The 27,099-nt window shown below is 32.6% G+C and overlaps 1 protein-coding gene and 2 pseudogenes across 1 annotated transcript; all 3 read left to right on the top strand.

The window, feature by feature from the left end:
• The first annotated feature begins 840 nt into the window (after positions 1 to 840).
• On the top strand, positions 841 to 4,313 carry LOC114752075 (cytochrome P450 704C1-like; annotated as a pseudogene).
• Positions 4,314 to 4,409: 96 nt separating this feature from the next.
• On the top strand, positions 4,410 to 25,385 carry LOC114752074 (cytochrome P450 704C1-like). The gene is made up of 6 exons (XM_028940809.1): positions 4,410 to 4,421; positions 21,829 to 22,571; positions 22,811 to 23,095; positions 23,601 to 23,936; positions 24,603 to 24,803; positions 24,899 to 25,385. Exons 2-6 carry the CDS (start codon positions 22,047 to 22,049, stop codon positions 25,079 to 25,081), a joined length of 1,530 nt encoding a protein of 509 aa, XP_028796642.1. The 5' UTR covers positions 4,410 to 4,421; positions 21,829 to 22,046; the 3' UTR covers positions 25,082 to 25,385.
• On the top strand, positions 10,556 to 13,535 carry LOC114752072 (vacuolar-sorting receptor 3-like; annotated as a pseudogene).
• Positions 25,386 to 27,099: the final 1,714 nt, after the last annotated feature.

Raw genomic sequence — 27,099 nt, 5'->3', positions numbered from 1 at the left:
TGAAATAATTTACCAACTTCTTTGCTTTTTTTTTGGGATAAACTAACTTCCTTGCTTTCTTCGAATTATTCAAGCAAATTGGGTTTTTTGTTAGGGGGTATTTGGTTATTATTAAAAATATTTTTAAAAAACACATTTTTATAAATTGAGATTTTTTAACATATTTATTTTGTATTCAGAAAAAATATTTTTAAAACCAAGTTTCTAATTTAACACCCCTTGTGTATTTTACATTGTATTGAAAACCGGACCGGACCGGCCGGTTCAGACCGGAAACCGGTGAACCGGCCAGGAAACCGGTCCGATTAAGCTGTGAACCAGGTTACTGTGTGACTCGGTATGACCCGGCTTGAACCGGGGTGACCCGCCTGGTTTGGTGGATCAACCCGGTCTCCCTTTTTAAAAAAAAAAAAATATTTTGATGATTTTTTTTAAAAAGCTGTTGATAATTAAGACTTAGTGATTGAGTAATTATAAGAAGAAATATTTTATTATCATATATCCATTTTGATATTTTGTTGGGATGAATATTTAGTGATTTTAGTAGTATGATATTATAAGAAATTATAAGAATGTAATTATTTTACTAGTAATTCAAGATATTAAATTGATATCTAATTCTTAGTGAACATTTAAATTATTTTTTATTTTTTTATTTCTCATCGGTTTGACTCGTGATTTGACTCCAATCTGATCCATTGACCCTTGATCCATTGTTTTGACCGGTTCAATTGCCAATCCGGTTTTCGTATCTGGCAATTTTAAATACAGCAGGTAGCAGCATGCATTCACCAGCCTGAGGACGTCAATTTGACGTGAACCGGGAGCAGTACGCCACCGCAGTAGCTGAGTAGCGTGAGCTTGTGCTCTGGTCCCTGGCAAACAAACCAACGTCTCCGTATAACAAAATCATCACCTGAAATGGAAATCCTCTTCGCCATTTTAACCTTCACCCTCGTCTCGTTTCTGGGTCTCTTCTTCATCTTCTCTCTTCTCCTCGTCTCCCTCTACACCGGCCAGTCCGTCGGAGACCCAAAATACGCCCCCGTCAAAGGCACCATCTTCCACCAGCTCCTCAACTACAATACCATCTTCGATTACTATGTGGAAGTCGCCAAAACTGTACGCACTTTTCGGCTTCTGGGTCTGGGAACGAGCGACCTTTTTACCACCGACACGGTAAACACCGAGCACATTCTGAAAAGCCAGTTCAGTAAGTATAGCAAGGGCAAGCATGATGAGGAGCTTATGGTTGATCTTCTTGGGCGGGGGATTTTCGCTGTCAATGGGGAAACGTGGAAGCAGCAGAGGAAGCTCGCGAGCTATGAGTTCTCCACAAGGGTTCTTAGCGATTTCAGCTGCTCTACTTTCAGAACCAACGCCGCCAAATTGGTCGGGTTTATTTCATGATTCTCCAAGGAGAGTGTGGCTTTTGATATGCACGTAAGTGTTCGATTATTTTCTAGGAAATTTTATGTGGTTCTCCTTGGGAGAAATGGCAACTGATTTCTGTTTCCTAGTTTGAGTGGAAACTTTAGTGTGGATCCTTTGAAGTCCTTGAAAGGTTATACTATAAAATGGTTTTGCTTCCATGCTGGGTTTTTTCCCTTCTAATTGCAGATATCACTTTATGTCATCTTAGAATTCATAGCAAGACATATACTCCTCCGATCCTTAATATAAGACCAATTTAACTAATTTGATTAGATTAAGAAAATTAGGTAAGTTATTTAATTACACGAAAAGTGACACATTTTTTCTAAAACACCATAATCATTTTTCTTAATACCCTCTCTCCCTCTTCTACTTGATTATGGTTTGGGGAGTATCCATAAGGGTAATTTAGAGAAAATTGAAAAATATAAGAAATGGGTCTTATATTTAGGACCAAAACCAACTTAAGAATTGGGTCCTATATTAAGGACCGGAGGAGTATAAAGTTTTGTTCCCTTTATAGGATGTACTATTGAGATACACGTTGGATTCTATATTCAAAGTCGGGTTTGGAGCGGAACTGAATTGCTTAGAGGGATCAAGCAAAGAGGGGATTGAATTCATGAAGGCTTTTGATGAGGCAAATGCTACAATTTCCTAGCGCTATGTGGATCCCTTTTGGAAGCTCAAGAGGTTTCTCAACATTGGCTGTGAAGCTACCCTCAAGAAAAATGTGAAAGTAATTGATGATTTCGTGCATCGAGTGATTAGGATAAAAAAAGAACTCTTGGGTAATCAGCAAGATCAAGTGAGTTGATCACAGAGTCATTATCATCTACTATGTGTTATGGTTGTGCTTCAGTTTGTTTGGAATTTCCTTGTCATTTTTCCTTTCCATAAATCTGATTATCAAAATGCTCTCTGTCAAGAAAGCATTTCTGTTTTTAATAAAATCATTCACCAATTTCATTAGTATTAAAAAACTATTTGTTTCCGTTAAATTGCTAAGATGACTCATTTCTGTTTTGATTTAAGGTGCTTTTGCCTCTGGAAGAAAATTAGTTTCTAATTTTATGGAAATCTCTTTTTACTTTTGTGCTTCCCTCATAACAAAGTATCTTCTTTAAACCAATCTGATGTTTTGGTCAAAGGTCATTGATAAGAAAAAGCCTTCTTGACAAAATATGCAGTTTTTTCTTTTCCAAAAAAGTATGAAACTACTGCTGGTCTTCATGTATACAATTTCTTGAGCGGTGCTATTGAGAATTCTTTGAACTGATGGCGACATTTGCAACTTTTTGGGGAGGTTTTCAGATTGATAAAGAGGACATACTGTCTAGGTTTCTGATGGCAAGCAAGAAGGACCCCACAATGGACGATCAGTATCTGAGGGATATAATTCTGAACTTCATGATTGCGGGCAGAGATACTACCGGCAACACTATCGTGGTTCTTCTATTTGCTCTGCAAGCACCCTCTCATCCAAGAGAAGGTTGCACAAGAGGTGATAGAAGTCACTGGCACGCAGGAAGGTAAGCCCGACATACATGAGTTTGCGGGCAATATAACAGAAGACATCCTTGAGAAAATGCATTATCTTCATGCGGCTCTGTCAGAGACCTTGAGGTTGTACCCTGCAGTTCCAGTTGTAAGTTATATGACAGTGTCCACCCTTATTGCTAAAGCATGTATCCTGCGGTTTCATTTTTAGAACTGTTTCGCGTTTTATGTTCTAGACTGTATCAATTAACCTCCGTTGTTCTTGTTTTATATAGTGTTTTATCAAACAGTTTGTGATTTGTATTTGTTAGCTATGTCAGATGCACTAATTGATTTGATTCTGGCAGAGGGAAACTGAATTTGCTGAGACAGCCCATTTTGGATATAACCTGTTCAAATATGTGCTTATGGAATGAGCAATTTTTGGCACATCTCCTTAAGCTGTAAAGCAAATTGCCATTACCTGACTTTTGTTTCACGCGCAGCAATTCTTACAGGCCATGATGAAAGCTGACAATGAGCTTGGCTATGGGCCTGAGTTTTCTCAACTTATAATTTTTTTGTTTTTTCAGAAATGACCTCAGATCACAAATGAGATTGAACTGACAACCTCTTACTGCCATAATGAAGCCCAACACATTCCTATTTCTATACAAAATAAAACCCTCTACCTGACTTGTGATCATACATGGTTTAAGCAGCATTGTGTTACAAACTTGCTTTGTAATTTGTATGATGTGCATTTTGCTGTAATTACTTATCTATGTTTGATTTGTAACTCAAGGATGGGAGGACAGCAGAAGCAGATGACGTCCTCCCTGATGGCTACGCTGTGAAATAGGGCGGTGCAGTGTACTACATGTCCCATGCTATGGGTCGCATGACCGACATTTGGGGTGAGGATGCTGAGGAATTTCGCCCCGAACGATGGCTCAAAGATGGAGTTTTTAAACCTGAATCTCCGTTCAAGTTCATTTCTTTCCATGTTTGTATCATTTTTCCTTCTCCCATTTTCTTCATTGCTGACAATTTTTCACTCGTTCTGGTACTGATAATACTTTCCTTATGCCATGATCATTTGCAGGCTGGACCTCGAATGTGCTTAGGGAAGGAATTTGCTTACAGACAGATGAAGATAGTTTCAATGGCTCTTCTTAGGTTCTTCAGATTCAAACTAGAAGATGAAACAAGGAAAGTGACTTACCGTGTCATGTTAACACTTCACGTTGACAAGGGTCTCCCTCTACTTGCAGTGCCAAGGTCTTGATGAACGTGTTAATGTGTGAAGCCTGGCAAGGGCACTTCTTGTGAAGACCATCTCTTGTTCTTCACTGTGACGTTTCGGAGCTGTGATTCTCAATAAAAGGGTGAAGTGTTATGTTGTACTCCCTCCGTTCCTTATTATAAGAGACATTTGATGCTTGTGGCATGTTCTTATATATAAGAGACACTTAAAAGTTATCTCTACTTTTTTGTATTGATTTTCTGTTTTACCCATATTTATTGTTTCCAACTCACACTCTCTCTCCCTTCCACTTCTTTTTTTTTAATAATTTAATTGTTCTCTCTCATGCTCTCTCTCCTTATTAATTAGGGTATTTTTTGAAAAAAAAATTATACTTTTTACACATTGATTGTTTTTAACTAATTTTAATTGTTTTTTAAATCAACGTGATTCGGTTATTCGTCTCTTATAATAAAAAAGAGAGGGGGTATCGTTTTATATTTTCTGTGTTTATGTACTATCCAGTCGATTTGGTTTTATATAAGTCCGTCAAGTGGCATGACCACATTCTTGTGTTCTCGATGGTAAGATTAAAAAAAAAAAAGAAAGAAAGAAAGGCAAATGATCATGTTTTTAATTACAAGTGACTTGTTATAAGAACCAACTATTTTTGGATAGGAGCTTTCATAAATAACGTTTCAATCATAATTTACAAAATATGAAAAGTGTTTTGATTTGACAAAAGTAAAAATGCTTACAAGATCTTAAGAAGCAAACATGCTCACTCTCACATCCACATATTCGCTTCCTCACAGTTTGAGACTGAGGGAATGTTTGGATAGAAATCAAATCATGATTTTAGAAGTATTTTTACGGTTTACGAAATATTTACGAAGTAAATATGTGAAGGAATTTGCCTCGTTTTACAAAAAAGTGCTTTTGAAATTATGGTTTGAAAATTGCTAAACACCCCTTAAATACATGTAACTAAATATTCTTTTGAAATATGTCATAATTCAAAAACAAAAAACAACTAAGAAAATTTATTTGAATCGGTAAGAATATTAACACACAAAATCATGAATTCAAATCTTAATGTCAATGTCAATGCTTTATTGGTAGACAATTCTCTAAGTACCTTTTCAACCTAGAGACCATATGAGATGTATCACTATTTCCATCCAAATAAAGAAGGCAATTGCGTATTTAGATGCTCAGCCGGAAAACGAAAATATGCCCGGAAAAGTGAAGGAGAAGGAAGAAATAAGAGCATTGAAGAAGACGTAGATAAGAAGAAAAAAAATGAAGAACTGAGAAGGGGGAAAGAAAAAGAACCAGTCGGATATTCTCTGTTACAAGATCTATCCCAAGTTTCCTCATCAGCAACTTGAGTAATTTTTTGATTTTTTCTCGATTGAACGCCAGAGTCCCTCTATGAACTTCTCCTTTCTCCTCTGAAGCCAGATTCAAATCCATGGTACAGTTCGGCGTTTCAAATCCAAGTGTTTTATTCTACCGATAGAGAGAGAGAGAGGAGATTGTATCGTAACCGTTGATCATGTATAAAAGGTCATGATTTCATTTCTTTATAAAAGAGTCACAGGTCATTGTCTCACACTTTCGAACGAGTTCATTTCCAATTTCTTTACCCACACCCGTACTCGTTTCTACCTCTCACGTACCAACTCAAATTTATTTTTTTTTCCCAACCAAGCGATTTTAAATTTAAAACCCATAAATGTTAGTGCTTAGTTACTTTTATGTTTTTAATGATAAATACTTATTCATATCTCTTTTATAATTATACTTTTATATTCTATATCTAAAGCTTTAAATTTTACTTCTATTATTTTAGAAGAATATTTAATTGATAATATATGTTTATTAATAATGTAATAATATATGGCGTATTGCATTTTTTTAATTTAAATAATTTTTTACAATTATATATGAATGTTTTGTATATTCTAATTAAATTATATTATTTTAATAATGATCGATTTGATTCCGAGCTGACTCTAGTTTGAACCACTACCTTAACCAGTTTAATGACCGGTCTGGTTTTTAACTTGTAATGGAGATTTTTTGGTTTTATCTAAAGTATTGAATAGTTGTTGTCTAATTTTATTCTTATTTAATTTTCTTGGAAAACAAAGAAATGAAAATGGTTTGTAAATGTAAAGAGAGGAAAAAAGTTAACAAGAATAAATTTGAAAAGTTTTATCAATTTAATGTATTCCTCAATATGTGAGAATGAGTTACAAGTGATTTACTCTCTCCCGTCCAAAATATAACACACTTTAATTAGTACATCAATATTAAAAAAATTGTAATCGACTTATTAAATTAAAATGTTTTACAACTTTTTTCATTTTAGATGAGGTTGCAAATGAGAGAAAAATATACAAAGAGTTTTATTTAAGCAGTACTTGTATGGATAAAATTGAAAAATAAACATTAATTACTTTCTAAGTGACTTATATTTTGAATTGGAAAAGATTAGTTAACACAATAACATGATCATATTAGGGAATTAAATGTAGGTCTTAAATATTGGGAATCAAAATTTAATAAGCTCATGTGTGGTGCCAGCTGCATTATCAATGCAATTAATTAACTGTTTGTAAACAGAATACTAACTTGGTGCTTTCTTTTATTTAAAATAAAAGCTCAATTTTATCTATTTACGTTTATCAAGAAATTATTTAAAGTCAATTTAAAATAATAAATATGTAAGGCATGTATTTTTTTTCAAACATACCCTTATTAATGAAAAGAATAAATAAAAGATGTAATAAATGAATTAAAGAGAAAATAAAATATATGGAAATAAAATTGAAAAAAATCTCATTTCATGTTTAGACAAAAGTGAATGTTATCTTATTAAAAAAAAAAATCAAATCCCTCTAATAAGGTTTAACTTATATTTTGAATTAGAGGGAGTATGTTCTGGTCAAAGATATTCGCACATAACCATAGATTTTATAGCAGAAAATAATAAAACTAATACGTACTCCTTCCAGTTCTATACAGTCTACGTAAGAAAAGAGTTTCAAAATAAGTACGCATTAGTTGTAATTATAAGTTTTAAATAATTGATTTGCCCATGACAAAGAATAGTCAAAATTAGTTAAAAACAATAAAAAGTTAAATCTATACTTTTTTAAAATATGTCCTTATAATAAATAAAAAAGAGGATGAAAGGAAATGGATGAGAAAATATAATAAGAGAATGACAAATGAAAAAGAATAAATGGTTAGACAGATTCAAAATAAAACTTATAAAATGGACAACACTTTTTCCTAGTATTGGCCAACAAATGATATTGTGCCTGTTTGGGAGGGCTTAAATTGGGTGAGAAGCTGCTTATGTTGAGTAGAAACCTGATTGAAAATATGAATCCAGTTTGAAAGGACTTAAGCCTAACTGAGCTTGTCTGGAATAAGCTCACCCGACGTGCGTTCAAGTGGAAGCCTAAAGAAGAAGCTTATTTTGAAGAGCTTATTGGCTTTAGCGTTGTGATGCATCAGATATTCCCCCATTTATTTTTCTCTCACTTCTGCCATATTATTCCATCATAATTCACTTGTTCGTTTTTTTTCGACCAAAGCTCTCCCACGTCTCCTCCCTGCCGCCCAACGTGCTCCATCGCCTCCTCGCCAAAAGCTCCGTCGCTGGTTGCCGTGAGCTCCGTTGCGTCTCCGGCGGAAGGTCATGCATCCTCGCGGTTGCCGGAGCATGAGAGCTTATGTTACGGCCTTCTCTATTACCTTCTTCCTTTGAAGCCGGAGGAGGTAGTTGAAAACATTTCAACTGATCATCATGGAGATCCAAATCAAAAAGTGGAAGGCAGACGTTGTGAGCATAGAGCAGAGGAAGGGTGGACGAATGAGAACAAAAAGAAACAAGACAGGTCGCTAGACACAGCAGAATCAGAATACGTGAAGAATTTGTCGAATGGGTCTGCGCTTGAAGTCCTTCTATCGGCCAGAAATGGCGTTTGGAAGGTGAAGTTGGTGATTGACACGAAGCAATTGGAGGAGATTTTGTCGGAGCAGGTGAATACTGAAGCGTTAATTGAGAAGATGAGGATGGCTGCGTCTGCAACTTCGCCCAGTCCCACAAGAAGCAGACGAACCATGAGCCCTTGGAAATTAGGAGCCACCAACTCTCATCAACAATACGCCCATCATCAAGGAAAAGCTTTATATTTAAAATATTTTTTATGATTTTTTTTAAATTTTAAAATTTAATTCACTTATTAAATTTTATTTCTTCATATTAAATTAATTTAAATATTTTATATTATGTAAATTCATTTTAATTGTGTTTCGCTTATATTTAAAATATTTTTTTGAGTTCTCTAAAGTTCTAAAATTTAATTAACTGATTAAATTTCACTTCTTCATATTAAATTAATTTTAATTCATTGTATTATATAAAATTATTTTTTAATTATGTTTTATTATTTATTAAAACCCATACCCATTTTGGTAATTTTACAAACAATTTTATTTCTATTTAATCATAATCTAAACAACCGTTTACCAATCTCATTTATACAAACTACTTTTTTTAAACTCTAATCCAAACATAATTCACTTTACTCAATTTAACTTTTATCTAATCTTACTTTTCTAAAACTCAAATTGAAAATAAATTACTTTTTCTACCGCCAATCCAAACGGGCCCATTGTATTATTATTATCAATTGAATTTTAATTTACTTTTATAATGTGTGATACTTAATTTTTCAAAACTCTATGGGAATCACACTGGCTCACGTCCATTTAGAATAATATCAATAATTCCCATTAAAAAAAAAGAATAATATCAATAATATCAAATCAAAATATATAGTATATTTCTCTTGAAAATTAGATAAGGTAGTTAGTTGTATAAATTATGTTTCCCCCCCTAAAATGCTTCTCTTTGTAACCATGTTGCGCTGCAGTGTTATTTACATAGTCTTATGTCTAATTCTTAATGTAAAAATTAGTTAGAAATTAAATTTGATTATAAATATAAAATTTTAGCCTACTTTGTTTTTAAAATTTACAATGTTTTTTTTCCTAAAATATCTTATAAATTAAAAGAAATTTCTATCAAGGGATACTTTTAATACACAGATTAAAAATGATAGTTTAGGGAAATCAACAAGTATTTGTTATATTTCACAAACTTAACTAATTTTTTTAAATTAATTATTTAGTTTTTATTTATTTGATTGTGACTTTCTCTGTTTTTACCGCCGTTTCTTATTGGATTCTTTGCATCTTTCGCTCTAAAATAATTTTACCAGAGAAAAGAAAAGTACATTCTTTCTTTTTTAGGCCAAAAAAACTTATTGCTTTATTCGGAGAAAAAGATCGACTAGCCATTATTTGATTGAAATTAAACTAATCAGTATATTTTGTCCAAATAAAAAACTAATCAGTAAATTAAAATGCAATCTCTTGCCGTTTTATATTTAGATGGGTATCAATCTTTTCTCATGCTGCTGTTTTTTTTTATTATTAAATACAATTGTTGCTTTCAAATTAAAGTTTTGAATAATGAATTTGTATCCACTTGTCTATCTACACACAAGGGGATATTTAAAATTAAAAATACATCTAAATGTTTGATTCTTTGAATTATTATACATTAAGAATCTTAAATTTATTAGTTCATGATTATTTGATGCATTGGCCACTAATGATACATTACTCCTTTCTTATTACTTGAGCCAGCTTTATAGTAGCTTAAAGTTCTGAATTGTAGGTGGCTCTAATATTTAAAATTTTAATTAACGCGCAAACGAGGAAAAAAAAATCTAGCCCTCAAACATCAATTTATAATGAAAATGTAAATCAGCGTGAAAATGACAAAATTAAATAATTAATTGGATAATTTGGTGAAGGCACCATTTTAAAACTAATGGAACAGCTCAACACATAATTGATTTTCCAATTTTTTGAAAAGAAAACTGAATTGCTCAAATTTTAGATAAAATATTATAAATTTTAGAGACATATATGAAGATAGACTAACCAAGTTTAATTTTTATAATTAAATAAGCTGATCAAATCAAAATACTACTAATTAGGAAATGAGAGTCTGTGGTGTTGCCTCTCACTGGACTAGAGAGTCAAGCGTCTCCAAGTTTCCACAGCTTCTTCTGCCAACACAAACGATATTCGTTTGCTGTTTGGCGATAGCAGTAACAGTTCTCTCCTTTTTCAGCAAAACAGATGAACTACGGGAAATAACAGAGGAGTTGAGAGGAGGAATAAATTTGTGTTCTTGTTGGTTTTCGAAGCCAACCCATTTGGAAACCCTGATATTTTTTGGGGTTTAAAGATGAAGCTTCGGAGGTCATTGCTGAGGTTTTTTCTAGGGTTTCCGCTACTGTGTCCTTCGCCCCCTCGTCAATGGGGAGATTCGTGGTAGAGAAGAACAGCTTGAGGGTGACCTCGCCGGACAAAATCAAAGGTACATATGACAGTGCGATCGGGAACTTTGGGATTCCTCAGTATGGAGGTAGAATGGCTGGGACTGTTGTGTACCCTAAGGATAATCAGAAGGCTTGTAAAGAGTTGGATGACTTTGGCCTCTCCTTCAAATCAAGGCCTGGAGCTCTTTCCACAATCCTTTTTCTCGATCGTGGAAGTAAGAACTTGATGAATTTGCATGTCTTGTTGGGGATTGAGATTAAACTAATCCTTTTGTTTTTTCGGTTTAGTTGATAGTCTTTATGAGTTTTGCAGTTTGGTTCGCTTTACTGCAGATGCTCTCTTCTAGCTCAATCGTTTATTCTGCTTGTTAATATGCAAAAATTGTTTTCTTTGTCAGTGGTTGTTCTCTCGGTTTGCTTTGGTTCATGGATAATGTACCTTTTCGTGCCATTTTGCATTTAAAATTTTGGCCTGTTCTTTTTCCGTGCTCGGGTAATTTGTCTTTTTGTTCTAATTTTGGTGCGAAAAGATTTTGTTCATTAACGATTTTACTTTAATCTAGTTGCTTTAACCGTTGGATGCTGTTTTTTTTTAATTAATTGAATTTGGGTGGTTTGATGCTTAAATGCATGCCTCTAAATTCTAAATGATAATTGAACGTCTAGAAATTCGGATATGTTTAAACTTTAAACTTAGCACAAACCTTTAGCACATGAAAAGCATGTGGTAGTCATCCCAACGTCCAGCTCCGAGATTTTTGGGATCTTATTTTATCAGTTTTGTTTATTTTACTCAGTCAAATAAAGTAGTTCCTATTGTTTTGTTGATTTAATTTATTTAGAATAAAGAGGGAGTGCTTGCAACTTGCAAGATCTCTGGAGAGATTCTAGGAATAAGTTTATGGCCTTGAGTTATAAAAGGCAGCTGCTGTAACCACGTTGGGTGGGTGTGATGGTTCGGCGTCATATCAATATAAAATACTACAAATAATAAATGTTATACTATTTAAAAAAATAAATAATACAACTGATGCTCTATAAAGATTCCATATTTAATTTGGTTTGATAGGCAGAATGCTATGTATTGCAAAAATACGATGTGATTAAAAATTAATTTTATTTTTTATTATAAAAACTAATTTCATTTTAGTTTTAGTTTTTTATTTTAATTTTGAAGTGGGAGGGAATGTAGGAGGTTTGATTAGGGTGGTTTAGTATTTTAAATTTCTTATTTTGATATTTGGTCCTTTTATATAATTACAGTTTTTATTGTCTTTCATAATAAATATCATTTTTTTAGGTCTTTCATTCTAATTTTCCCTAAGAATAAAACAGAGCATTCCCGATAAGTTCATTGTTGTCTTCGCTTTTATTATTCTTCTCGTTTTGTTTTAGTTTTCTATTTTTAGATGGTAATAATTTGTTCTTTTTGTTGTAGTTATTTTTTCCCCATTGAAGACTTGAGTAGCAAGTTATACAGTTATAGGTCTTAAAAGTGTTCTTTTGGGGGTGTATTTATAGTCATTTTATCTGTTCCTTTCAGATTGCTTCTTTGCTTTGAAGGTCTGGAATGCTCAAAAGGCAGGAGCTTCTGCAGTTCTTGTGGCGGATGATGTTGAGAAACCCTTAATAACAATGGACACACCTGAAGAGGATGTATCATCTGCAAAATACATAGAGAATATTACAATACCCTCTGCTCTCATTGAGAAAAGTTTCGGTGAAAGATTGAAGAAAGCCATAAGTAGTGGAGAGATGGTCAATGTAAATCTTCATCGGAGAGAGGCTGTACCCCATCCGGATGATCGTGTGGAATATGAGCTATGGACCAACAGCAATGATGAGTGTGGGGTCAAATGTGATATGTTGATGGAATTTGTAAAGGATTTCAAGGGTGGTTACACTCAGTTTACTCCGCATTATATAACTTGATACTGTCCCCAGGCATTCACTTTAAGCAAGCAGTGCAAGTCCCAGTGCATAAATCATGGAAGATATTGCACCCCTGATCCAGAGCAGGACTTCAGCACGGGTTACGATGGGAAAGATGTGGTTATTGAGAATTTAAGGCAGTTATGTGTCTTCAAAGTGGCAAATGAATCTAAAAATTCTTGGGTTTGGTGGGACCATGTGACTGATTTTCAAATAAGATGCCCCATGAAGGAAAAGAAATACAATAAGGAATGTGCAGATGCTGTTATTAAGTCACTTGGTAAGTAATTTTTCACAGCTTATTATGCTTTCTTGGGTGCTGCTGTGCTGAATGTTGACAATGACATCTCATGTCTTTATTTTAGTTTTGCAGGTCTTGATAATAACAAGATTGAAAAGTGCATGGGAGATACAGACGCTGATTCTGAAAATCCTGTTCTGAAAGAAGAGCAAGATGCTCAAGTACTCTCCTTGTACTATTGTTATTATTTTAAATTTAAATTTATGCTGTTATTCCTCTGGTTATATCAATTTATCTATCCAGGACTGTTACAAAACACTACTAAATTCAGGTTGGGAAGGGTTCGCGAGGTGATGTTACCATATTGCCTACGCTTGTTGTCAATAATCGACAGTATCGATTTGCCTTGTATAATAGATATATGGAATTTTCCAATCCTAAGACTTTTTCTTTCTGGAAAGTTAGAGAAAGTTCAGATGAGTTAAGTTTTAGAGGTTCACCAAAATTAGTCCGTGCCTTATTTATAAATATTCCGCTAATATAAGTTTTTAAATCGGCAGTAAAATCTAAACTTACAATCTTATGAGTTATAAACCAACTCTTTACCAATTATGCCAATTTTTATGAGGACAAAAATACTTATATTGAAACTCACAGCCATGCGTGCATGGTCTTTTGTCCTCTCAATAAGGTTCTAGTGCACAGAAAACCACAATTACGTCGAGGACCTGTTTGTCTCCATGTGATGTACTCCTCCGATCCTTAATATTAGACTTAATTATCGAGTTGATTTTAGTCTTAAATATAAGACTTATTTTTCATATTTATCAATTTTTTCTAAATTATCTCATAGATACTTTTTCAGTCATAATCAAGTAGAAGAGGAAAAAAATATTAAAGAAGATGATTATGGTGTTTTAGAAAAAATCTGTCATTTTTTATAATTAACTAACTTATCTGACATTCTTAATATAATTAAATTAGTTAAATAGATCTTATATCAAGGACCGGGTGAGTATCCAACAATAACACATTATTGAATGATCTATGTCACATCCCGTCAAATTTAGCATTGATAGAAGGGATGAAAAATTTGATTGAGGGCCAGTAGAGAAAGAAGATTGGCTAAGAAAACTAAACATGGTGTGAAACTCAAAAAGGGTCTGGACTGGTATTTTCAAATTTATCGGTCTAAGAAGGGCAAAATAGAAAAAATTGAGAAAAATTGTAGAAAATTCATGCAAAGTAAGAAAAGTATAAGCTAGAGGTTTGGGAAATTCGGTTGAGGTCCGAAAGGTGAAATTATTGTGAAAATAAATTGTTACGGAATTTCCCATAAATAGATATTTTTCGGGAAAATATTAGAAAATCAGAGGAAAATAATTATTTCAATTAGTTAGAAGTTTCAATAAATCTGAGAAAAATATGGATAAACCATCTAAATACTTGTCTGAATTTATAAAATTGGTTGTAGGCTTTGGAAGCTCAGAAATTAATTTTAAAGAATTTATTTTCCCGCAATGACACCGATAGAGGCTTAATGGGAAAAAATTCAAAATAAAAATCTAGAGGTGGCAAAAAATTCTGAAAATTTTCAGATCATGTTCTCATATTAAAAGGTGAATTTTCATAGAGAGAAATAAATTTTTAGAGGTTTGGAAAAGTTATGGAATTTTACTAGTAAATAATAATCGATAAAGTTTCAAATTGGTTCGATGTAGTGATTTAGTTTGTGGGCCAGCTTTTTGGACGAGCTCAAACCATTGTGAGGCCCACATTGAGCCTAATAAGGGTTCAATTTCGTGCAGCTTCCCGGTCCCTCTATTTTTACTAAATAAAATGTGAAATTCATGGATAAGTGCTTGGAAAAATATGGAAATTAGCCACTTGTTCAAATCTGACTTCTTCTAGCATTTGATGACTGCCACATAACTCCCATGAGGTGGAAAATTTCATCCAAATAGAGAGAGGGAAGGCAGATCAAATTTTTCTATATATATCCCTTTAGAAAATACCAAAAAAATGTTGGAAAATTAGAAAAATAAGGGAAAACTTTGCCATTGTAGTTCCAGCTCCATTTGGCCGAAAATCTTAAGTGTTTTAGGCAAGAAATCATTCAATTTACATCAAGGAAACATTAAGGTATGCTTGAGCTTCCTTATCCCTAAGTTTTACACTAAGTTAGTAAGGGTTTTGGATTGAAAAATTAAGTGTAAATGCTGTCAAATTTTCACTGGACCATGTGATGGTTAGGGAAGGATAGAGACCTTAAATACCAAGTGGAATAAGCAAGATTAAGTGGTGTATGGATTGGTTTTTGGAAGAAAATCTACCTAGGGTTTTAGAGCTTCAATTCGGCCTAGCGCTGTTCATGCATAAGCAAATTGTTTTGGCTTGATTTGATGATTGCAATAGGTTTAAAACATGTTTTTGTGTACAGGTATGTTGTTGGAAAGTGTTTAAAATCATTGGAATCAAAAATAGAATTTTTGGAAATAAATACCCGTACTCGACCACTATGATTTGAGAAGGAAGGAGTTTGATTTCTATAAATCTGATTAGATATTTGGATTCTACACAATAAATTGTGTAAGAATGGATCAAGAGCTTGATAAAAACAAAGAGGAAATAATTATGTTAAAATCAAAGAAAAGAGAGGAATTAAGAAAGTTTAAGATTAAGTGTTGTATTTTAGTTGAATAATTGTTAATATATTTTGGAATTACACTTGAATTGATAAGTTTTGTGGAGAAAAATTCAATGAGAGCATAATTCCTTTAAGGAGGCCGAATTGCATCAAGGATTAAGTGGTAGCATTGAATTATAATTTGAATGTTTATCTTGCTTGTTTAATATGATTATGATGATTGCTTTGATTGAGGAACTTATGTTGTGATTATTGTGGATTTGATGACATTAGATTGTGCTTTGGCCAAATGCATGAAAATATATTAATGTGAAAGTGTTGATATTTCTCTTTTAATATAATGCAAAACATGATCTTATGTGACTTGAGGATATATTGAAATTTATAACATGTCACATTATACTTGCTTAATTTGTATGATAATTATAATTCATTGCTACTGAGATTTCAATGAAATCTCATTCCCCTCAATGATAAATAATCAATAGGAACCTCAAGGATATGTTCAAGAACAGGGAAATGGTATATTGACAGAAGGAATTATGTTATGGAAGTATATGGAAGTGATTTACCATCTTTGTATATGTATGACATTTGTTATGTAATATTATACATGCGTATGAACTATATTAAAATGTGTATCAATGATGTGGATACTTTATATGTGAATAATTGCTCAAGGAATTATGGTTAGGTATGTGTTGTATGATGGGAAAAGCTAGATGAAAGGAAAAGAAAAAGAAAAGGCAAGAATGATATGAAAAAGGGATAAAAGTTGACTTTTTAGGAGTAAAGTTTGACTAACGTGATTTTGAGTAATTAGATGAATCTAGATCTGAAACTTGGCATGCTTATAGATATCATTTTTAGCTTAAAAACAAGTGGTAATTCATTAAATTCGGAGTTTTGTACAGAAAGTTATGTCCTTCCAAAGTTGGGTATAAATCCTGAAAAATTAAAAAATAACCAAATAAACAGTATCATTTTGAACGAAATCTGGGAATGATGTATGAGATCTGGATATTAATGAGTATTTTTCCTCTAAAGAGCATATCAAGATCTTTCTATAAAACTTTGAACCATCCCATTTCGATTGTTTTATAATTAGTTATAAATTTTCAAAGTTGGTTTAAATTACTATGAATAGTATACGAAAATCTAAAAATAAGAATTGTGAAATTGAAATTTTCTCATACTTAAGACTTGAATAATAGTTTCTAATAGTTCCAATTGATATATAATATGATAATAAAGGAGGTGTTACAATTTATGATTCATAAATCATAGTAATCTTTAAATGTAATCATTAAAGGTGTTGCTAACTTTTAGTTACATATATAGTTGAACAGATTTTAATTTTGTATCTTGCGAACGTCATCGTATAATGGATCGTAATGGCAAGCAGTTATAAATATGCGGCACATTTGTCCTCCCACTTCATATATTTTTAGTTAATTTTTTTTGGTAAGCTAGTGATTGTCTTTGTCCACAATAATCAGCTTTAATTTGTCCATTAATAACATACCAGCTTGTGCGTTATATGATTATTAAGATTGATTTTATTGGCTTTAAAAAATTTCTCAAATCAAGATACATGTGTTTGTGTGTATTTGATCATATATACGATATTGGTTAATTAGATCCGTATTTTTCCGCCTCTTTTTTGGCATGTGTATAAGCTTTTAAAGGATTTAAAATTTTCAATTTAATTGAAGGATATTTCATGATATGGTAGTGATTAGGTAAGATCCTTTACCATTTTTTGTCATTTGCTTTTGTTTCTTTTTGGACCAGCATTTGTTTTGTTTCTACAACCTTATTGCCCTCAATCAATATATATATATATATATATATATATATATATAAAATTTTCACACGCCCTATATCGTCATCAATAATTGCACACGTCCCATATCTATTTTTCCAATTCAATTAATCAACATGCATTTTAATCAAACAAACATAAATTTATAAAAAGAATATTATAAAGAAATTATTTCATCCGGGGAAGAAACAGAAATGGTGCAAAATGCTGCTACATATAGATAATTATTACTGATAATTTCTCATCATAATTATTACTGGTATAAGCTCATCAGATCAACATGTTTGAAGGGTCCACAGCTCTGTTTGGTCTTCTATTACTGCGCTGGAATTTTATTTTTCCTTATTTGACAAATTTCATTTCAAATAATATGCCAGTTTTCTAAAAAACCATGATTACTATAATTAAAGTGTGATTTTCTTTTTTCCAAGTGATTTGTTAATAGACAATTAATTAAGTTTCGTCAAGCAGGGTTATGAAAACCGATATAAAAATTTAATAAACAATTCTTAAATTTTTTTTTTTAAAACAAAAGCTTAAACTTTGTTAATCATCAATTAATCATTCGTCAAGGAGTTTAATTTAACCGCCCACGTTTTTTTAAAAGTAAAAGAATCTAGCTAACATTGAACCCAGATTTTGTCCAATAAATAATTGAGAGTGATATCACAATATGGATAAAAATAATAGTGTAATAATTATAACGCAGCTTCATTATTATTTATTGCATAATTATAAATATGAATTATGTCAGGATATTGCATAACTAATCCACAACCACTATATATATATACTCCTCCGGTCCTAATTATAAGACCCAATTGACTTATTTGAGGAGATTAAGGAAGCAAGTTAAGTTGGTTATTTATAATAAATAAGTGTTGTTATTTCTAAAATATCTTTGCTAATTAAGTATATTGGCTAAAACTATCATTATTAGAAGGATTATCTTGGAAAAAAATACATAAATATAAGAGAGAAAATGGATTGGGTCTTATAATTAGGACCAAATAAAAAGTCAAATTGGGTCTTATAATAAGGACCGGAGGAGTATATATTTAACTATTTTGATATTATTAACTATATGTGGTTTAAAGTCAGCCAAAATTTCTTCTTGTTTTTTTGGGGCTAAGAATTTAGGCTTAGCCTTATTCTATTATCTTTTTTTTTTCCAATTAAATTCAGCAACATGCAATTTAAAACAAACAGAAATTTATAGATTGAATATTATAAACAAATTATTTCATCCGCTGAAACCAAATGGGCAGATGGCTCTAAAATGTTTAGATTATATAATTCACCTCACGCTAGGAATTTATGTAATCCCTCTAATTCAGACATCTTCTAGAAGACATAGATCCTATATGTTTTTTAAAATTTAATGTCAAATAAACAAAATTAAAATTAAAAAACAAATACTAAATATAATATAGGTGACTGACAAGATAAAAATGAATTTGGACATTTTTTCAAATAATTGTGCCTTTTTTTTGCCAGCATAAAAAATGAATTTGGACTTAGCCCATTTTATTTCTGTTTTTGTGGCTAAAAAATAAATATTATATGGGCTGGGGTTTAGAAAAGCCGAACTACAGCCCATTTTAAAGCATTCGCTCTTAAGGGGAACATTTTGTAGGCTGAGCATTTCATTGACAAACTAGACATTGGGGGAACTAATTCCCATACAGTCATTGTTCATTAAAAAACGGTTTTTTGGTGAACTAAAACTTACTACCTCCTGTCCTTATTATAAGACCCCGTTTAACTTTTTGTTTGGTCCTAATTATAAGACCCCAAACCATTTTGTCTCTCATATTTATGCATTTTTTTCCAAGATAATCCTTCTAATAATGATAGTCCTAGCCAATATACTTAATTAGCAAGGATATTTTAGGAATAACAATACTTATTTATTACAAATAACTAACTTAACTTACTTCCTTAATCTCCTCAAATAAGTCAACTGGGTCTTATAATTAGGACCGGAGGTAGTATTTGTTTTACCCTTAATAGTAATTCGTGACAGTTAAATGGGTTTAATGAGTATGAGTAGATGGGGAGAAAATAATTCGATGTGATTAGAAATTCAAGATTAGAGACTTCATTATTGTTTTTTCCCCCCATTGATAAGGGGAAACCCCAACCACCCAATATCCAGCGTCTTTTTTGAGCTCTGACTTTCTTTTCAGCCAGGCAATCGAGCAATTGACTAGTTCAGGTTTGAGGAGATAGAGTGCGTCATTTAATGGGTTAACTCCTCTACCAACAAGGGTACTTCCTAAAAATTGAACTTGTATTCTCATCCTTACCCGGAGCAAGACCACTTAGTAGTTATTGTTTTATCAAAAGACAAATAATAGATGAAGACCATAAAATCAAGAAAAATTAGATATTATAAAAACATGAATTTATGAAATTACAGGAGAAGGACTAAGAGTCATATGTTCTTAGACAAAAAGTTAGAAATAAAAAAAATTACTTTAACTTCAAAGCCACTCTTAAACAAAAAGTCATATGCTCCCAAAGCCATAGCAAACACCATTTGTTTTTCAGTTTGCAATGGCTCCAATTATCATTATATACATCAAACATGTGTTTTAAACTTTTAGCCAATTATTAAATGATGAGAATCCATACCATTTAAATCAACTTAAATTGTTGACAGCTGTAATTAATTATTTTATATTTATAATTAAGCTTTAAAAATTTAAAAATTGTTAGCTTGTGTTAGCACTTAACCGTATCAGAATTGACAATTTTTTACCCTGGTGTTCATTTATAATTTCATAAATTATAGGGATCTTCTGCGTAATTTCACCGTGACCTCAACAATAATTAGTACCAACTCTTCCAACTCTACCACGCCCCACCACCAGTCCACCAGATCCTTTTTAGGGCCCGGATTTGGTGAGCCCAGCCGCCCATTACCAACTTAAATAAGTAGTACCTATTGTCCATGAGTCCCGAGCTCAATAGTAGAAACTACAGGGAGGGGTTCATTTCCGTCACGGCACTTAAAGAGGCATTCTAGAATGGAAGAATGGAAAGTTTAGGTACAACATAGGTTCGCTTGTCCTAATACTACCTGGGGTCCTTGATATAAAATCTTATTTGATTTTTAGTTTGATCCTAATTATAAGACCATAATCTATTTTATCTGTCATATTTATATATTTTTTTCTAAGATAGTTCTTCTAATAATTATAGTTCTAGCCAATACATTTAATTAGTAAGGATATTTTAAAAATGACAATACTTATTTATTACAAATAACTAACTCAACTTACTTTCTTAATCTCCTCAAATTAATAAACTAGATCTTATAATTAGAACGTGAGATAGTATTATTTAGGAAGAGCTATTCAAACCCCGTGCTCTTATTTTGGGTTGAACCTGGACCCTTACCTAATATTTTTTTATAACAAAAAATCTTCAATAATTATTCCTCCAAATTAAAAAAAACACTACAATTAAAATTTAAAATATTAATTATTTTTTTTCAATTTTTAAAACTTTTTTGCCAACTTTTCAATTTTAAATTTAACGGTTAGTTAGAATGTCAGTTTCAGTCTGTGAAAAATAAAAATAAAAACAATGACAAGAATTAAAAAGAAAAAGTGATAATCCAATTCAACCACGCACCAGTCATGGGGTCCACGTCTACCCTAATTTTGTGCTCTGGGCCAATAGCCTCCAAACCAGCTTCGGAGTGCTCCGATGATCACTATTGCAAGACATTCCAGACACGCATACCCATGAAGCAACCAGTTCCTTGTAACGTCAACAGTGCCTCGAGGATATTTATGTGCAACTAAGGATTTTTTTTTCTTTTTAAAAAAAAGCTAAACGGCTTACAGAAGACTATAATGTCAGTGAAAAAATTAGTTTAACATTTAATTTAATCTTAAATATAATATATCAATTTATTTTTTTTATATTTATTTATTTATTTGAAATAGTTTTTATAGTAGTTATATATGTTTTGTCAAATAATAATTTTAACTAATACACATAATTACTAAAGATATTTTAGGAAGCATAATATCTATTTATTACTAATATTAACTTAATGAGTTTTTTAATTTATTCAAATTACTTAACTAGCTCTTATAATAAAGACCAGAAGTAATATTTGTTATATGTATCTAATACTTTAATATTAATTTCAATCCTTAATATAAAAACGCAATTGACTAATTTAAATAGTTAAAAAATAATAAATTATTTAATTATAATATATGTTATATAATTTCTTTAAAATATTTATCTTAATTATTAGATTATATCAATTTACAAGTAAAGTAAATTTAGTGAGAGAAATAATTACTAACTTCTTTGCTTTCTTCAAATTATTCAAGCAAATTGGATTTTTTTATTAGGAGAGTGTTGGATTGTCTAAAAATACATTTTAGAAATAGAAAGCACTTTTTATAAATTAAAATAAATTCCTTTACATATTTAATAAAACTATTTTTAAAACTATAATTTTTTTTCTGCAGTACACCTTTTATATTAAATATTAAAGACATGAGGTAGGATAACGCATCCAATGGCCTGAGAACATCAATTTGACGTGAACCACCGCAGTAGGCCAGTAGCTGAGTAGCATGAGTTTGAGCTCTAGTCGTTTTCACTCCGACGCTCCTTCCAATCGGCCTGTACTTTCACTTCAAGTTCTGATTCTCCATTCCTGACCCTTACAGATTTGATTAATCGGACCTTCTGTGAATCTTCTTGTATCGTCTTCTTCCTCAAGGAGAAGCAAAACAAACCAACGTCTCCGTATAACAAATTCATCACCTGAAATGGAAATCCTCTTTGTCCTTTTAACCTTCACACTCTTCTCGTTTCTGGGTCTCTTCTTCATCTTCTCTTTTCTCCTCCTTGTCTCCCTGTACGCCGGGAAGTCCATCGGAGACCCAAAATACGCCCCCGTCAAAGGCACCGTCTTCCACCAGCTCCTCTACTTCAGTAACCTCTTTGATCACCAGGCGGAAGTCGCCAAAACTCTACCCACTTTTCGGCTTCTGGGTCCGGGAATGAGCGAACTGTTTACCACCGACACGGGAAACGTCGAGCACGTTCTGAAAAGCCATTTCAGTAAGTACAACAAGGGCAAGCGTGATGAGGATCTTATGGTTGATCTTTTTGGGCGGGGGATTTTCGCAGTCAACGGGGAAACGTGGAAGCAGCAGAGGAAGCTCGCGAGCTATGAGTTCTCCACAAGGGTTCTTAGGGATTTCAGCTGCTCTGCTTTCAGAACCAACGCCGCCAAATTGGTACGGATTATTTCAGGACTCTCCAAGGAGAGTGTGGCTTTTGATATGCAAGTAAGTGTTTGATTATTTTCTAGGAAATTTTATGTGGTTCTTCTTGGGAGAAATGGCAACTGACTTCTGGTTCTGAGTTTGAGTGGAAACTTTAGTGTGGATCCTTTGAAGTCCTTGAAAGGCTATACTATAAAATGGTTTTGCTTCCATGCTGGGTTTTTTCCTTCTAATTGCAGATATCACTTTATGCCATCTTAGAATTCATAGCAAGACATATATAAAGTTTTGTTCCTTTATAGGATATATTAATGAGATGCACGTTGGATTCTATATTCAAAGTCGGGTTTGGAGTGGAACTGAATTGCCTAGAGGGATCAAGCAAAGAGGGGATTGAATTCATGAAGGCTTTTGATGAGGCAAATGCTATAATTTCCTGGCGCTATGTGGATCCCTTTTGGAAGCTAAAGAGGTTTCTCAACATTGGCTGTGAAGCTACCCTCAAGAAAAATGTGAAAGTAGTTGATGATTTCGTGCATCGAGTGATTAGGATCAAAGAAGAACGCTTGGCTAATCAGCAAGATCAAGTGAGTTGATCACAGAGTCATTACCATCTACTATATGTTATGGTTGTGCTTCAGTTTGTTTGAAATTTCCTTGTCATTTTTCCTTTCCCTAAATCTGATTATCAAAATGCTGTGTGTCAAGAAAGCATTTGTTTTTAATAAAATCGTTCACCAATTTCATTAGTATTAAAAAACTATTTGTTTCCGTTAAATTGCTAAGATGACTCATTTCTGTTTTGATTTAAGGTGCTTTTGCCTCTGGAAGAAAATTAGTTTCTAATTTTATGGAAATCTCTTTTTACTTTTGTGCTTCCCTCATAACAAAGTATTTTCTTTAAACCAATCTGATGTTTTGGTCAAAAGTCATCGATAAGAAAAAGCCTTCTTCAGAAAATATGCAGTGTTTTCTTTTCCAAAAAAGTATGAAACTACTGCTGGTCTTCATGTATACAATTTTCTTGAGTGGTGCTATTGAGAATTCTCTGAACTGATGGGGACATTTGTAACTTTGTTGGGAGGTTTTCAGATTGATAAAGAGGACATACTCTCTAGGTTTCTGATGGCAAGCAAGAAGGACCCCACAATGAACGATCAGTATCTGAGGGATATAATTCTGAACTTCATGATTGCAGGCAAAGACACTACTGGCAACACTCTATCATGGTTCTTCTACTTGCTCTGCAAGCACCCTCTCATCCAAGAGAAGGTTGCACAAGAGGTGACAGAAGTCACTGGCACGCAGGAAGGTAAGCCCAACATACATGAGTTTGTGGACAATATAACAGAAGACATCCTTGAGAAAATGCATTATCTTCATGCGGCTCTGTCGGAGACTTTGAGGTTGTACCCTGCAGTTCCAGTTGTAAGTTGTATAACAGTTTTCACCCTTATTGCTTAAGAATGTATCCTGCGGTTTCATTTTTAGAACTGTTTCGCGTTTCATGTTCTAGACTTTATCAATTAACCTCCGTTGTTCTTGTTTTGTATAGGGTTTTATCAGATGTTTACTTATACAGTTTGTGATTTGTATTTGTTAGCCATGTCAGATGCACTAATTGATTTGATTCTGGCAGAGGGAAACTGAATTTGTTGAGACAGCCCATTTTGGATATAACCTGTTCAAATATGTGCTTATGGAATGAGCAATTTTTGGCACATCTCCTTAAGCTGTAAAGCAAATTGCCATTACCTGACTTTTGTTTCATACGCAGCAATTCTCACAGGCCATGATGAGAGCTGACATTGAGCTTGGCTATGGGCCTGAGTTTTCTCAACTTGTGATTTTTTTGTTTTTTTGGAATCACAAAGACAAGCACTAATGACCTGAGATTATAAATGAGATTGAACCGACAACCTATTACTGCCATAATGCAGCCCAACACATTCCTATTTCTATACAAAATAAAACCCTCTACCTGACTTGTGATCATACATGGTTTAAGCAGCATTGTGTTACAAACTTGCTTTGTAATTTGTACGATATGCATTTTGCTGTAATTACTTATCTATGTTTGATTTGTAACTCAAGGATGGAAGGACAGCAGAAGTAGATGACATCCTCCCTGATGGCTACGCTGTGAAAAAGGGCGATGGAGTGTACTACATGTCCTATGCTATGGGTCGCATGACCTACATTTGGGGTGAGGATGCTGAGGAATTTCGCCCCGAACGATGGCTCAAAGATGGAGTTTTTAAGCCTGAATCTCCGTTCAAGTTCATCTCTTTCCATGTTTGTATCATTTTTCCCTCTCCTATTTTCTTCATTGCTGACAATTTTCACTCATTCTGGTGCTAATACTTTCCCTATGCCATGATCATTTGCAGGCTGGACCTCGGATGTGCTTAGGGAAGGAATTTGCTTACAGGCAGATGAAGATAGTTTCAATGGCTCTTCTTAGGTTCTTCAGATTCAAACTAGAAGATGAAACAAGGAAAGTGACTTACCATGTCATGTTAACACTTCACGTTGACAAGGGTCTCCCTCTACTTGCAGTGCCAAGGTCTTGATGAACGTGTTAATGTGTGAAGCCTGGCAAATTCACTTCTTGTGAAGGGCATCTCTAGTTCTTCTTCACCGTGACGTTTCAGAACTGTGATTCTCAATAAAAGGGTGAAGAATTATGGTGTGTCTTTTTATATTTTGTGTTTATGTACTATCCAGCCGACTTGGTTTTTTTTTTTTTTTTCATGTTTTGTTTTGGCTCAGACATGTCTGCCAAGTGGTATGACCACATTCTCATGTTCTCAATGGTAAGATTAAAAAAAAAAAAAAAAGGCGAGTGATAATATATTTATGCGATTGCCTCCTTTATTTGGATGGAAATAGTGATACATCTCATAAGGTCTCTAGGTTGGAAAGGTACTTAGAGAATTATCTACTAATAAAGCATTCACATTAACGTTAAAATTTGAATTTATGATCTTGTGTGTTATATTCTTACCTATTCAAATAAATTTTCTTAGCTTGTTTTTTGTTTTTGAATTATCACATTTTTCAAAAGAATATTTAGTTACATATACTGAGAGTCTCAGACCGTGGAGAAAAGAATATGTGGGTGTGAGAGCGAGCTTGTTTGTATCTTAAGATCTTGTAAGCACTTATACGTTAGTTGAAATAGAACTCTTATCTTATTTCATAACTTTATCCATATTAAATGAGCTTGTTAATGAGAGAAAAATATATATAGTTATATTTAAGCATTAATTCTATGGATAAAATTTATAAATGAGCATTAATTGCTCTCTAAGTGACTTGTATTTTGAATCAAGTTATTTTTCTGAAAATGACTTGTATTGTGAGTGGGAAAGATTAGTTAACACAATAACATGATTAGATTAGGGAATTAAATATAGGTCTTAAATTTTGGGAATCAAAATTTAATAAGCGCATGTGTGGCGCCAGCTGCATTATGAATGCAATTAATTAATTGTTTGTAAACTGAATAACTTTGATACTCTATTTTGTTCAAAATATAAGCTAAACTTTATCTTTCTATGTTGATAAAAAAACTAGTTAAAATCAGTTTAAAACAATAAATATATAAGACATGTATTTTTCCCTTAAATATGCCCTTATTAATAAAGAGAATAAATAAAAATATAATAAATAAATTAAAGAGAAGAGAAAATATATGGGGATAAAATTGAAAAAAAAATAATTAAATGCTTAGACAAAAATAAATGTTATCTTATAAAAAAATCAAGTCCCTCCAATAAAGTTTAACTTATATTTTGAGCAAGAGGAAGTAAGGTCAAGTCAAAAATATTCGTACAGAACAATACTCTTTTAAAGCGGATAATAATAAAATTAATATGTACTCCTTCCAGTTCTATACAGTCTACGTAAGATAACAATTTCAAAATAAGTACGAAGTCATTCTAATTATAAGCTTTAAATAATTGATTTACACATAATAAAAAATCAGTTAAAATTAGTTAAAAGCAATAAAATGTTAGAATTATATTTATTTTTAAATATGCCCTTATAATAAATAAGAAAGATAACGAAAAGGAATGGATGAGAAAATGTAATGAGAAAACGACAAATGAGAAAGAATAAATTAATTAATTGTAAAATTAAAAAAATATATTAAATGGTTGGATAGATCTAAAATAAAGCTTATAAAATGGATAACACATTTTTCTAATTTTATTGGCCAACAAATCATATTGTATTATTAATTGAATCTAAACCTAACAAGTAGCATCCACAAACCATCATTTAATAATGTGCAAACCTCTCTCATGAAGAATGAAACCAAACAGAGAAAAATGACAGTAAGAGGAAAGAACAGCCCTATGAATATGATATGTAACTTAGTGCTTTGTCGTGCAAGAGCCGTCCAAGCGGCTAAAAGAGGTGGCTGTCCAAAGAGCTAAAAGAGGCGGGTGTCCAAAGAGTTGCCCCACCAAGCCCAGGCCTATATGCCAGCACAGCTTTTCCATTTGCAGTTACAACACATTCTAGATAAAAAGTTAGTTAATACTCCATCCGTTTCTTATTATAAGAGACAAATAACTGAAGT

This window comes from Neltuma alba, unplaced genomic scaffold (genome assembly GCF_004799145.2).
Source record: "Neltuma alba isolate B1F8T4 unplaced genomic scaffold, ASM479914v2 tig00007217_pilon, whole genome shotgun sequence".
In the NCBI taxonomy this organism is placed as follows: Eukaryota; Viridiplantae; Streptophyta; class Magnoliopsida; order Fabales; family Fabaceae; genus Neltuma; species Neltuma alba.
This window is presented reverse-complemented; position numbering and strand designations above follow the sequence as displayed.